Here is a 12,333-nt window from a genome sequence, read left to right as displayed (position 1 = left end):
CACTGGTTGAGCTCACTGCCTGCAGACATGGCATGAAGAACCAGGCACGAATTAATTCTTCCAGCAGCCTCTCTCGACCCTCCCTGAGAGAGAGCTACATACACCAGGTGACAACAGGCCTTGCTTTGCCTGCAACAGAACACTTATGCCTGTTCCCCTAACGTCATCATTAAAGTGCCTGGGGAGGGTGACACACGGTCACCCGAGCCTCGTAACTTCTCAAAGGTCAAACAGCAGCTGGCAGGGCCGGGGCTCTGACCGAAGCCCAGCTCTGCCCGGGACATGGAACGGTGCTGCCGCTGGGCAGCTCCCAGGCACAGGTCTCTGCACAAGGCCAGGCGATCTGTGAAACGCCAGGAGAGAGAACACGAGAGCCCAAGAATCCTTCCCCTCGCTCTGACCTCAGAGGAGAGGACCAGGCTCAGCAAACTGAATCCCATGCCCAAAGGGGAACAGTTACCCGCATCTCAGCAGCAGCCAACTTACATGGTGTAACACCGTGGGCTCCGAAATCAGTTTTCCGTTTACGTATGACTTCGCTTCCCCAGCTGGGACGATACTCACTGTCCCAGCAGAATTGGTGATGGTGCTGTGAAGACAGGGTGCCCATGGTTACCGTGATGGACGGACTGACAAGGAAGAAAAGGCAGTACAAATAATGCTCCTTGGGGTGTTCCTTCAGTGCTAAGATTTCTATCAATTTATGACAATAGTAACGTAGAAGAATCCTCTTATTTTCCTTCAATTAGATTTTGAAGCTTTGCTGAAAAAAGCCTGGCTTCTCTAACAATTCTATCCAGCAGTGGTGGGAAAATTTTTCATTGTATGTATTACGATTAAAACTACTTAAAAAAATACTAACCCCTCTCCCCCAAAAAATGAAAAATGAATACACAAACATTAAAGGAAAATACATTAAAATACTTATAAGCACTGACCCGTGTACTAAAACCAAGGGCCAGGCAAATGGGGGACTTCCTAGCCCCCTACTAGACTCTTCACTCTTTGGGGGCATGTTCTGTATCTTTGCCACAAGAGTAAATAATACTGGACTTATTTGTTACAGAAAACAGTAGAAGACCAAGAGGAACGGAAGATCAAGGAGCCAAACCACGCCAGGTACAAAGACACCATGGAGCTCAGATAACTAAGACCATGCGATATCAGTGAGAAAACTCACTCTGTATCTTTAGAAATATTTTGCATAACACCACATATCAAAAAAAAAAAAAGCCACATGTTATTTAATATATGGGACTGGAAGAATTGGTTATTCACAGGGAAAATAAATGAATTTAGATCTCTACTTCACACCAAACAAAAAATTCCAGACTACTTAAGGACTTAAATGTGAAAGAAAATTTCAAAACATCTAAAAGATAATTTAGGAGACTATCTCTATAACCTCAGTACCAAAAGGATTTTTTTAAACGAGACACAGAAACTGACAACCATAAAGGAAAAGATTCACTTGTGTGATACACTAGGAACTTTGATCCATCGAAAGGCACCCTGAGAGAGAGAAAAGACGAGCCACGCACTAGAAACGAGCTATTCACAACACATGAAACTTGCAAAAGCTTGCCAGCCAGAACACAGAAAGATCTGCTACAAATTATGAAGGAAAAAACAAACAATACAATTGAAAAATGGACAAAAGACATCAACAAGTTACAAAAGAGCAACCAAAAGTGGCCAAAATATGTGAAAATTACTAGTCAAGGAAATGCAAACGAATGCCCAACGAGACGCCAGTTTGTGTCCACTCTACTGCGCTACGTGTTGGCAAGGATCTGAGGGCAACAGGAACTCTCAGTGCCAACTGCGGCAGAACTGACAATCATTCTGGAAAGCAATCTGAAATCACCTCGTGAAGGTGAATTTGCACACATCCTGCAGGCTGCTCTCTCCCCTCCTAGACACACACTTAGGGCTGCTTCCCAAACTGGGGAATTACCATGACATGCTAAGTGCAAAGTCGCCACGCTCATACAGCACGCGGGGCAGAAAGACGGGCCAGGCTGCCCCGAGGGCCCTGTCTCACCTGTTGACACTTACTCCAGGGACGCGCTACCCGTTTGTACCAGGAGACGTGTCACAAGCACTCACAGCAGTGCTGTGGGAGTGAGAAACCACAAATGTCTACCGACAAAACAGACAGGTAAGTCCATGCCACACGACACTTTGCAGCTGGGAAAAAACAAGCACATCAACAAGGATGAATCATGGAAACACAGCATGGAGCTAAAACAGCTCACATAAACCATCACCCCAACAACACAGGGAACACCGCTCCACTCACAGGAACAGAAGTTTAAACTCATCATCCAACCAAAAAGCCTGCCATAAATGATGGATGGAAGTTTCATGCCTAAGATTGTAACTCCCGAGAAATAACCCCTTGGCCACATCGCATGCATAAACCAGAAACACAGCCACACTACTCATTCATCACTTCCCACAGGAGAGCACTGCCCTGCCGTCCTCACAAAAGGCTGCCTGCTTTCCTGGCTAACAGATGCCCTCTGAGTGACACCAGGCCTCAGCGTGAACGCAGATGCGTGGGGAGGGAGCTGCAGGTGGGAGGGAGCTGGAGGGACGCACCAGTGGTCATCGGCGATCAGCACCCCCGACAGCTGGATGTCGTGGCTGGAGCTCGGTCTGTTCTTTCCGACAGTGGTCGTCCCCTCTTTTATCATGTATAACAGGATCTCCGACAGCTGAGGGTCTTCATTGAGATTGACCAGGTTTGGCAGATGGTTGTCCATTTGAAAGGTAATTCCTGCTTTCTAGTGGAAGTCAAAAAAAAGTTAACCTTGATCAGGAGCATGAAATTGTTAAATCCACCTAAAATGAAAGGTCTGCGTTAAACGTGAAAGTCACAGGATGTGTGACTCGGTAATTAATGGTCTCTTAGACCATCTCCGCTCGTATGTGTATGTGTGACCGTATGCCATAAGTGTGACCAGCATACTTCTCAGAAGCCTCCCAGGGTGACGCTGACCCTGTGTCCCTCACCACCTTCAGCCCACTCAGGGCTCAACCTGGCGTCTCCACGCACCTGTCCTCACCCGCAGCCGTCCACAGCAGGTCCCCTCACTGTGACAATAACCTCCTGATCCCACGATGCAGGGCGCACCTTTCAGGCACCATTCCCCAGTTCCCTGTCTACACACATCTCAGGAAAACCCTCTTGAGTCTGTCAGCTCTCCTCCTTCCAGGCCCTTGCGCGCAGCCCCCCACCGCCTGCCCCGAGCTCTCGTCACCTCCTCCCGTAACCCCAGCCACAGCTCCGAGACGGGTCCCTTTTCCGCATTCGTCTTCCCTCCCTTGAGCCCTCTCTCACAGCCTCACCAGGAGAACCTGTCCAGACACAGGCTGCTCGGCCCTCCGTCCACCTAAAACCCGCCGCGGCTGCGCCCACCGGTCCTCACTGCATCGGGGCCCGACTGTGCCTCTCTCCAGTCTGACCCGCCCCTGCAGCCACGCATCTGTCCCTAACTCTCTGGGCGTCAGGCCGCATCACGCCTGTGTGCTTCTAAACATGTGTTTCTCTGCTGAGACGTTTGACTCTGGTAGCCAACAAGCTCCTGCTCACTGTACGAGACTTTGCTTAGTTGCCCCCTCCGTCCCCGTCCTCCCAGTGGCCGCCCTCATCAGAGAACTACTCCCTCCCGTGTCCAGCTCCTCCGCCCACTGCACTCGAGCGGCTCACACGATACAGCCAGCGTCCACCGTCGTGCACCTACCAGGCGGTTTAACGCCTCCCACCACACGACACTTCCGTAAACCTCCCTCTGCGTCACGCGTGCTCTGGATTCACCTCGGCCTCCCCAGGCCTGGCTCAGCACAAACATTCCATATTTGTTGAACCAACATGAAGCCAACTAGAGAGTGTGTTTATATTTTAACTTTCCAACCAGCTCAAAGGCTCTAAGCCATCACAATCCCGCTCTTAGAGCTCCTCACAAGGATTCCCTCTAACATTTTGCCCTGTACAGTACACAATGAACATTTGAGAGATTACATCTGCATATTTACTGGCATATTTCTTTGCAAATTTTCAAATCAGTTTAGAGAGCTGAAATGATACCTGTAACTCCTTTGTTACTTGAAGTTTTCTTTTTTCAGCTTGCTCAAGTTTTTCTTTCCACATTCTTTTCAAAGAAAAACAAAAGAGCTTAAAAGAGTTAAAAAAATATCTATATATATAAATGATTAAGATTCAAGAGATAGTCAACAAAACTTAGAAAACCACTTGGGAACATTTCAAACGTCATGGTCTGGGGATGAGCTGCTGCACTCACATGGAAGAGAGGGTGAACTCAGACTCAGGTGCCTCCTCAGCCTTCCCGCCAGCCCCCGCCACCACCCCCTCCAGCCGTGGGAGCCCTGGCAGCACACACAGAGCCCGACCCGCCCGCAGCCACGCCCGCCCCGGGGGCCCGCCCGGCGCCCCGCGCACCTCTGCATGTCCGCCATCTCTCTCTCCTGCTGATGCAGCTTCATTCTCAAGGACACGATTTCTTGGCGGCAGAGCCTGTATCGTTCAGGGTCAATGTTCTGACTGCTTCTTTGGGCAGCTTTTAACTTTTCAATTTCTGCTTTCAATTCTAAACATTTGTAAAAAGAGACCTGATTAATAACATTTGATATACAGTCCGCTAGACATGAATGGCTGATCTTCTATTTGAAGTCTTAAGAACCACTAAGTGAAATTTTACTTTAATTACTTACAAACCCCTCCCTAGCCTTAACCTGAAAAACTGCTCCCCTGTTAATGAATCCCTCCCTCTTAGCAGGATGGCCATGAAATGTCCAACGCAGGGCCCCTCTGAGAGGGCCCGGGCACTCGTCTGGGACGACACAAACAGTCCTGCCCTGGCACACCGTACCCATAAAGACTCGAGACAGAGATCAAAGGTTTTCTAAGCTGGAATTCAGAAGACTAATGGAAATGCTCCCACTGGTAGAGAGAGGGGATGCAAAGGGAGAAAGACTGAGCGGGAGCCAGCCGGCACCCGTGGGCTCCATGCACCATCGAGCCGCTGCGGGAGGGACGCAGGCGAAGCGCGGCCTGCTGGCGCTGGGCGGGCCGAGCAGAGCTGAGCCAGGGCGGCCGCTGCTCCCACAGAAGCTCGCCGGCCCCGCCCCACCCCCAGCCCCCGCTCCCCACTCCCCATGGTGGTCTCGTCTGCCGTCAGTGTGGGAAGGTGATGAGGAGCTGCTGCAGCCAGCCTGAGAGGAAAACCCTCAACTCTCTTGAACCGCTTATTTTCACGACTCAAGTGAGTATTTGAGACGAAACTCTCGCCCAGCGACCTTCAAGTCTGAGGAGGCGCTCACCTCGGATGAGCCTGGCGCTCAGGTCCTCGTTGACCCTGGCAGCAGTGACGATGCTGCGGGCCTGCGCGGCGTACCTCAGCGTGCTCAGCGTCTCCTCCACGCTGCTGCCCGCCGGGCTGACCGTGGCGATCATGGCGGTTTTCGAGTTTCCACTCAGACTCTCCTTCAGCAGCCTGGGTGGAAAACAGCCACCGTCGGACTTCGATTCTGCAATGACGGAATAACGACGGGTACCGGGAAAGTACGAAGCATGCTAACAGGATAGTGTCATACACTGCTCCACCCCTCACTCAGACATGTAGAATGTTTTTGGTACTTGCAGCTCTTTTTACAGAGAAGCAATGGCACCCCACCCCACTACTCTTGCCTGGAAAATCCCACGGATGGAGGAGCCTGGTAGGGCTGCAGTCCATGGGGTCGCAAAGAGTCGGACAGGACTGAGCGACTTCACTTTCACTTTTCACTTTCATGCACTGGAGAAGGAAATGGCAACCCACTCCAGTGTTCTTGCCTGGAGAATCCCAGGGACGGGGGAGCCTGGTGGGCTGCCGTCTATGGGGTCACACAGAGTCGGACACGACTGAGCGACTTAGCAGCAGCAGCAGCTCTTTTTAGGTCTCTGAGCACTTTATTTCCTCTCACGCTTTGTATACTGTTTTGTGAAACAATAGTCTGTACAGAGATTTTAAAATGTGGGTAACTATCCAATCTTTAGTGAAATTCCTCTCCCCGCACTAGACTGGGAACTACTTCAGGGAGGGACCGTTGTCTGGTCTTTGGGTTTCTGGAGCCACCGTGATGATTTAAAGCACCTGCTTGGAAGTGCAGAAAATGATGGATGAACCTTATGAACACAAATTTTGTTCTCTGTTACTAATATATGCAAAAGCCTTACTTGAGAGGGAAAAAAAGTATGCGACTAAAAAGCCTATCTTTACGAATGCAGAATGAAATCAGTCTCAATTTTCAAAAGTTATTCTTAATTTTCAAGAGGCAGTAAAGAAAATCAGACTGTTCTCTGACAGATTTTGAAGTGGCGATTACAATATAATAAAGTATAAAGATACACTACTGTCAAGGAGAGATACATCCTTCTCAGAACTGAATATTAAATCTATCCAGATGTAATCTGAATGTAACATATCTGAAGTTACATACGCACTCATTAATGAAAAAATACTTTTGGAACCAGCCAGAGTGTGCTCAAGCCTCACTTTACACACACAGCAGTGTGTCTGGTGACAGCACACAAGCTCAAACATCAGTCACTAACGATAGTAAATACAGTAACAGAGGCCGACACTGACACGGCACACACCATGTACTAAGAGCTTCTGCACGTGTGCGCGCTCAGTTACTCAGCCATGTCTGACTCTTTGCGATCCCATGAATGGACTGTAGCCCACCAGGTTCCTCATTCCATGTGATTTTCCGGCAAGAACACTAGAATGGGTTGCCATTTCCTTATCCAGGGATCTTCTCAATCCAGGGATCGAACCTGCGTGTCTCCTGTATCTCCTGACCGGCAGGTGGACTCTTTACCACGGCACTACCTGGGAAGCCTCCGGGCGTTTTTACATCCGTCATCCACCCTCACTATCCCAGGTGACTGAGCAGCAAAGAACCTGCTGGCCAACGCAGGAGACGGGGGTTCAATCCCCAGGTCAGGAAGATCCCCTGCAGGAGGAAGTGGCAACCCACTCCAGTATTCTTGCCTGGAGAATCCCGTGGACAGAGGAGCCTGGCGGGCTACAGTCCATGGGACTGCAAAGAGTCAGACATGACTGAGCGACTGAGCACACATACACACACAACCCTGAAGACAGGTCTTGATATGCACCCGTTACTTCAGACAGGAAGCAGGCTGGAGCACCATCAAGGTCAAGTCCAGGCAGCCTGGCTCTTAAGTCCACAGGAGAGTCACGTGCGGTCGGCCTACGCCCCTTTCCCACACTACTCAGTGTCTCTGTTCAGTTCTTTACTCTTCACGAGCTACTTGCCATGTGAGGACAGACTCGCGGTAAGGAATGAACACGCTCCGCCCGCCAGCCTGCTCGGACAGTGCAGAGATGACCTTGCCCAGGGTCAGCAGCGACTTGTTAATGCTCACGCCTTCCTGGGGACAAGATCGAACATTTTAATCAAACCTGCTCCAAAACAAATTTATCTCACAAAATATATTTCTTCCCTAATTGCTCCTTGGAAAAAAAGCTACGACCAACCTAAACAGAGTATTAAAAAGCAGAGACATTACTTTGCCAACAAAGCAATGGCTTTTCCAGTAGTCATGTATGGATGTGAGAGTTGGACCATAAAGAAAGCTGATGCATTTGAACTGTGGTGTTGGAGAAGACTCGAGAGTCCCTTGGACTGCAAGGAGATCCAACCAGTCAATCCTAAAGGAGATCAGTCCTGAATAGTCATTGGAAGGACTGATGTTGAAGCTGAAGCTCCAACACTTTGGCCACCTGATGTGAAGAACTGACTCATCACTGGAAGACCCTGATGCTGGGAAAGACTGAAGGCAGGAGGAGAAGGGGACGACAGAGGATGAGATGGCTGGATGGCGTCACCGACTCGATGGACATGAGTTTCAGTAAACTCCGGGAATTGCTGATGCACAGGGAAGCCTGGAGTGCTACAGTCAATGACGTCGCAAAGAGTCGGACACGACTGAGCTACCGAACTGAACTGAAAATTACTGAGTAAATACTTCCTTTCAGAATCGACTCGCTCCCTTTGGACTCAAAGTCTACTAACTGTCTCTGAAAAGCAATTATAACCAAGAACTATCGTTCCCTTTTTGAGCCTCAGACCACAGTCTATGAAGTGCAGGTTCAGAGAGGGGTGTTTTTGGTTAAGTATGCTGAGCTTGTAATCTCCTAAAAACACAGCCCTGGCCTGAGCTCCCCAACATGAGGGGTGCGTCACCTTCAGCCGCTCCCCGACGGTCCCAGCTGCGGAACACCGCTCACTGCCAGCCAGGTCCACGAGGTTTATGCGGCTCCGAATCCTGTGGTCCAGCTCCTCCCCCTCCACAAATTCTGTCTGGAGAAAAGGGGCATTAAAATAACACATCCTAAGTTCTTTCGTGACTTGCCATCACCATAAGAAGTCTGCAAAACAGAGAGTCAGGCAAGATCACAAACACAAGGGATAAAGAAAGTATCTCCGTGAATCCATGACAACTCATCAGAACACACTGAGCAGCACTGGATTATTCCAAAATAAAAGCAGTGACTTCAAAGGGCCAGAGACCTGTAACTACTCAATTACATTAAGGAAACAACAATAGAGAAGAAGCTTAATTTATAAAAGTGTTGTTTACCCCAGCATTGAAGTAGCAAAATGTTTAAAAGCAACATAACTGTCCAACATCTGAGAAAAACCTGAGGACTTGTAATAGTCAAAGGAATACTATGTAGCTACGGAAAACAGTATTTTGCAAATAATTTTAAAGCCATGAAATTGCTACAGATTTTGTAAATTTATGATGTGTGGTTGTAAAACAAGTGAAAGATTATATCCTAAACTGTTGAGGGGGTTTATCTGAGTGGTGCAACCTATGGCTAAATTTATTTTGGCTGTGCTGGGTCTTCACCGTGGCTCATTGGCTTCCCAAGTTGCAGCATACAGGCTCTAGAGCAAGAAGGCTCAGTAGTTTCCGTGTGCTGGGTCTTAGCTGCAACATATGGAATCAAACCCGGTCCCCTGCACTGGGAACACAGTCTTATCCATTGGACCACCAAGGGAGTCCCTGCATTATTTAAAATCCTTTACTTTCTGACATGTTTTTTCAGATACAAGTATTATGTATTATTGATAATATATTACCATATATTGATATGATGCGAGTCATTGCATGTATGTCCTAAAACCCAATTATGTTACATACTTATGTGACCATGCTTTTACCTTTGATTTAAAGGAGGAAATAAGGACAACATGCAACTTGAATACAGTGAGCATCTCTCCTAGGCAAGCCCTCAGGGACAGGGTACCTTGGCCTGGGTCATCACCAGGGTGACCACGGAGTGAGAGCGTGAGCTCTTGTCGTTCATGCCGGTGGCGGCCGTGGCCTTCTGCTTGCTCCCCAGCTGCAGCCAGGCCTGGTGAGGGAGGCGGGCCGAAGGTCAGACGTGCCGGCAGGGGCCGAGTATGAAGCAAGCACATATACACACACCAATAATCACTTTGCAAAATAAAATTATCAATACATATTTATCTACTCATTTGTATTACCATTTTCCAGTTGTTTGTTTTCTTTTTCTGTTTCAGAAACTTGAATCAGGAGATAATACCTTGAAAAGGTTACTTCTACAACTCTAAACTGACATGATAATCAATTTAAGGTTTTAGTTTAGAAGAGCAATTCTGTTCATTAAAGTTTACACAAACAAAATCAGTTGATTATAAATTAACAAGATTAACCTTTTATTTATGAGAACAGCAAGTAAGGGGAAATATTCTCATGAGTATTTATGACTCTGATCTTTCTATCTAATGGAGAGAAGACAAAATACAATCAACCTTACCTGGATATCAGAATAAGAACTGACAACATTCCTATTTTAAAAAAGCAAAAAGACAAAATCCATTTTACTGATGATTCATCACACCCCTGCTCTTATAAAACCACCACCTGTCAATTACATAATTATTCCATGGATATCACAATGGAATAGATATTTTTATATTGATTGTGACAGAGCCTTTCATTTTCTCCATTTTAAAAGGTAGGAAATAAAATACAATGCTTTAATTTTATCTAATGTTTTAAAATATGATTTTTCTTAATATAATGAAGAACCTTAGCATTTGAACATTGGAATATCCAAGTCTAAGACATGAGACCAAAAGATAAACTTTAACCCTTATGTTGGCAGAGGTACCCACATACACACATAGGGTGTGGTTCAGCAAAGGTGTATGTACAAGTACACATGGGTGTGGGTTTCTGGCTGTCGTGGGTCTCAGCACAATTCCAGATTTACTAAATGGAGTTAAATCTTTTCTCATCACTCTTCTGTTCCCTTAAAAAAGCATTTGGAGTTGAAAGCCAAACAAATGACTGTCAGTATAGTTCTAACTCTAAGCATGCAACTCCGTGCCTTCTCCCCTGCTCGGCTTAAAGGGACAGATAAAACAAGCGGCTCAAGAAGGAAAGCTGAACCTAGTGGGTAAGCGGGGGAAAGAGAGAAGTCAGATAAAACTCAGGTAACTCCCACTCGGCGTGATTAGTCCTCTGTGAGAACGCTTCACAGGCGCCCTGAGAGAGAAACACAACGAGAAGCAGCTAACTCTCCTTGTGGAAAAAGAAGGGACGTCTAACTGGAGCGCATTAAGGCCAGAAGACAGCAGTGACGCAGCTCCTCCAAGCTGGGGCGGGGCGGGATGCTTAGGAATACAACACTCCATGCCCGCCCACCGCACTCACGTGGACAGGCCCCACCCGCCCGCCGCCTGCACTCATGTGGGCAGGCCCCGCCCACCCACTGCCCAGACTCACGTGGACAGGCCCCGCCCCCCTGCCCACACGCCACACTCACGTGGACAGGCCCTCGACATACGGGCCCGAGGCGGGGTGCTCCCGCACTCGCAGCTGTGGGCAAACATAAGCTGTGTTAGCACAATACAGATATTCTATATAAAATGGGCTTCTAATCATCTTTTCTTCTATATTTTGAGTCTACAGTAAAAAAACTTGTCTCCACTTTGCCCAGAAATAAACATAAAGGTTCTCACAGAAACACACCTGCAAGGCACCAGGAAACTGCCTCAGGATCACGAACTAGTCCCATTCGCAGTGTCTGACAGTGTGTTTAAAATATCTTACAGGTTTATTATTCTCAAGTCCTGCCGTAGCTACTGTTCATGTGCTTTTAAGTGGCTTTCCACAATACATTCAATTAATTTCAGTTAACATCTTTTTCAGTTTCACATTATACATTTTACACTTTATGAGCAGAAATTTTAAAACACATAGAAGTCTTAGAAGGAAATGCTAAATTTTGCTTAAGTCTCTAGATGTTGCCAAAGGCAGACTGAGTGACTTTGAGCAAGTGACCTCTTCAGATTGTAGCTTCTCAAATCTCCACGGTTCTTTTCAAAACTAAAAATCTTTTCATTATAATAGCAGGTTTTTAAAAAGTTTATGCCTTGTGAAACTTTCTATTTCACAGAAAACTTTATCTCTATCAGCTTGCTAAATAATCCAGTGAAATACATATTCTTCAAAAACAAGGCTTTTTTTTTAAACTGCTACTCTTTTTTTGGCTTCACAGACTTTTAGGCATTTTATATTTGACATGTGTGGTCCAACTAAATCTTGGAATATTTCATCTTTAATACTGACATAATGCTTAAGTAAAATGAGGTTACAGTTAATAACTCATTTAATGTCCACTAACAATAATGTTCAGTTTATTCAGTAAGTGGCAATGCAGTTAGACTGCACATCGAAGCATGTGCTATCATATAAGAGCACTGCAGTAATTAAGCCATGTATCATCTTGAGAACTGAGAACTAATATCATTCTATGCATCAATAAAAACAAATTAAAAACAGTAAGTTTTTAAATCTTACCGTTTGCTTTCTCTGCCCATTTTCTCTGTTACAAACAAGAAGGTCATGAATCCTTTCATTGTAGACTTCAAAGAAGCTCATCTCAAGGTGGTAGCTGACCTAGCAGAAACAGAAGCAAAGCAAACAGTTTATCTGAAAGTCCTTGGATTTCTTACACATCAGATGTCTTAAGGCTCTATGATCCCCACAGAAGTGCTTCCCAGGTGGCTCAGTGGTAAAGAACCCGCCTGCCAAGGCAGGAGACAAGAGACCTGGGTTTGATCCCTGGGTGGGGAAGAGCCCCTGGAGGGGAAAACAGCAACCCCACTCCAGTCCTTTTGCCTGGAGAATCCCATAGACCGAGGAGCCCGGTGGGCTGCAGCCCACGGGGTCACAAAGAGTCGGACACGACTGAGAGACCT

At 47.0% G+C, this 12,333-nt stretch overlaps 1 protein-coding gene across 2 annotated transcripts in view; it reads right to left on the bottom strand.

Moving 5' to 3' along the window:
• KIF14 (kinesin family member 14) overlaps positions 1–12,333 on the bottom strand; it is a 43,729-nt gene that overhangs the window by 22,734 nt on the left and 8,662 nt on the right. For both annotated transcript variants that reach the window (XM_070473817.1, XM_020907013.2), the window contains exons 5-15: positions 11,933–12,031; positions 10,896–10,948; positions 9,882–9,912; positions 9,348–9,455; positions 8,278–8,394; positions 7,347–7,462; positions 5,347–5,519; positions 4,466–4,613; positions 4,094–4,157; positions 2,605–2,789; positions 487–589 (exon numbers count right to left, since the gene is read on the bottom strand). In XM_070473817.1, coding sequence (XP_070329918.1) covers positions 487–589; positions 2,605–2,789; positions 4,094–4,157; positions 4,466–4,613; positions 5,347–5,519; positions 7,347–7,462; positions 8,278–8,394; positions 9,348–9,455; positions 9,882–9,912; positions 10,896–10,948; positions 11,933–12,031 — 1,197 coding nt within the window. The remainder of the gene's footprint in view (positions 1–486; positions 590–2,604; positions 2,790–4,093; positions 4,158–4,465; positions 4,614–5,346; positions 5,520–7,346; positions 7,463–8,277; positions 8,395–9,347; positions 9,456–9,881; positions 9,913–10,895; positions 10,949–11,932; positions 12,032–12,333) is intronic.

This window comes from Odocoileus virginianus, chromosome 11, assembly GCF_023699985.2.
Source record: "Odocoileus virginianus isolate 20LAN1187 ecotype Illinois chromosome 11, Ovbor_1.2, whole genome shotgun sequence".
Classification (NCBI taxonomy): domain Eukaryota; kingdom Metazoa; phylum Chordata; class Mammalia; order Artiodactyla; family Cervidae; genus Odocoileus; species Odocoileus virginianus.
Note: the sequence above shows the minus strand (reverse complement) of the source record. Positions and strands in the feature narration are given on the sequence as shown.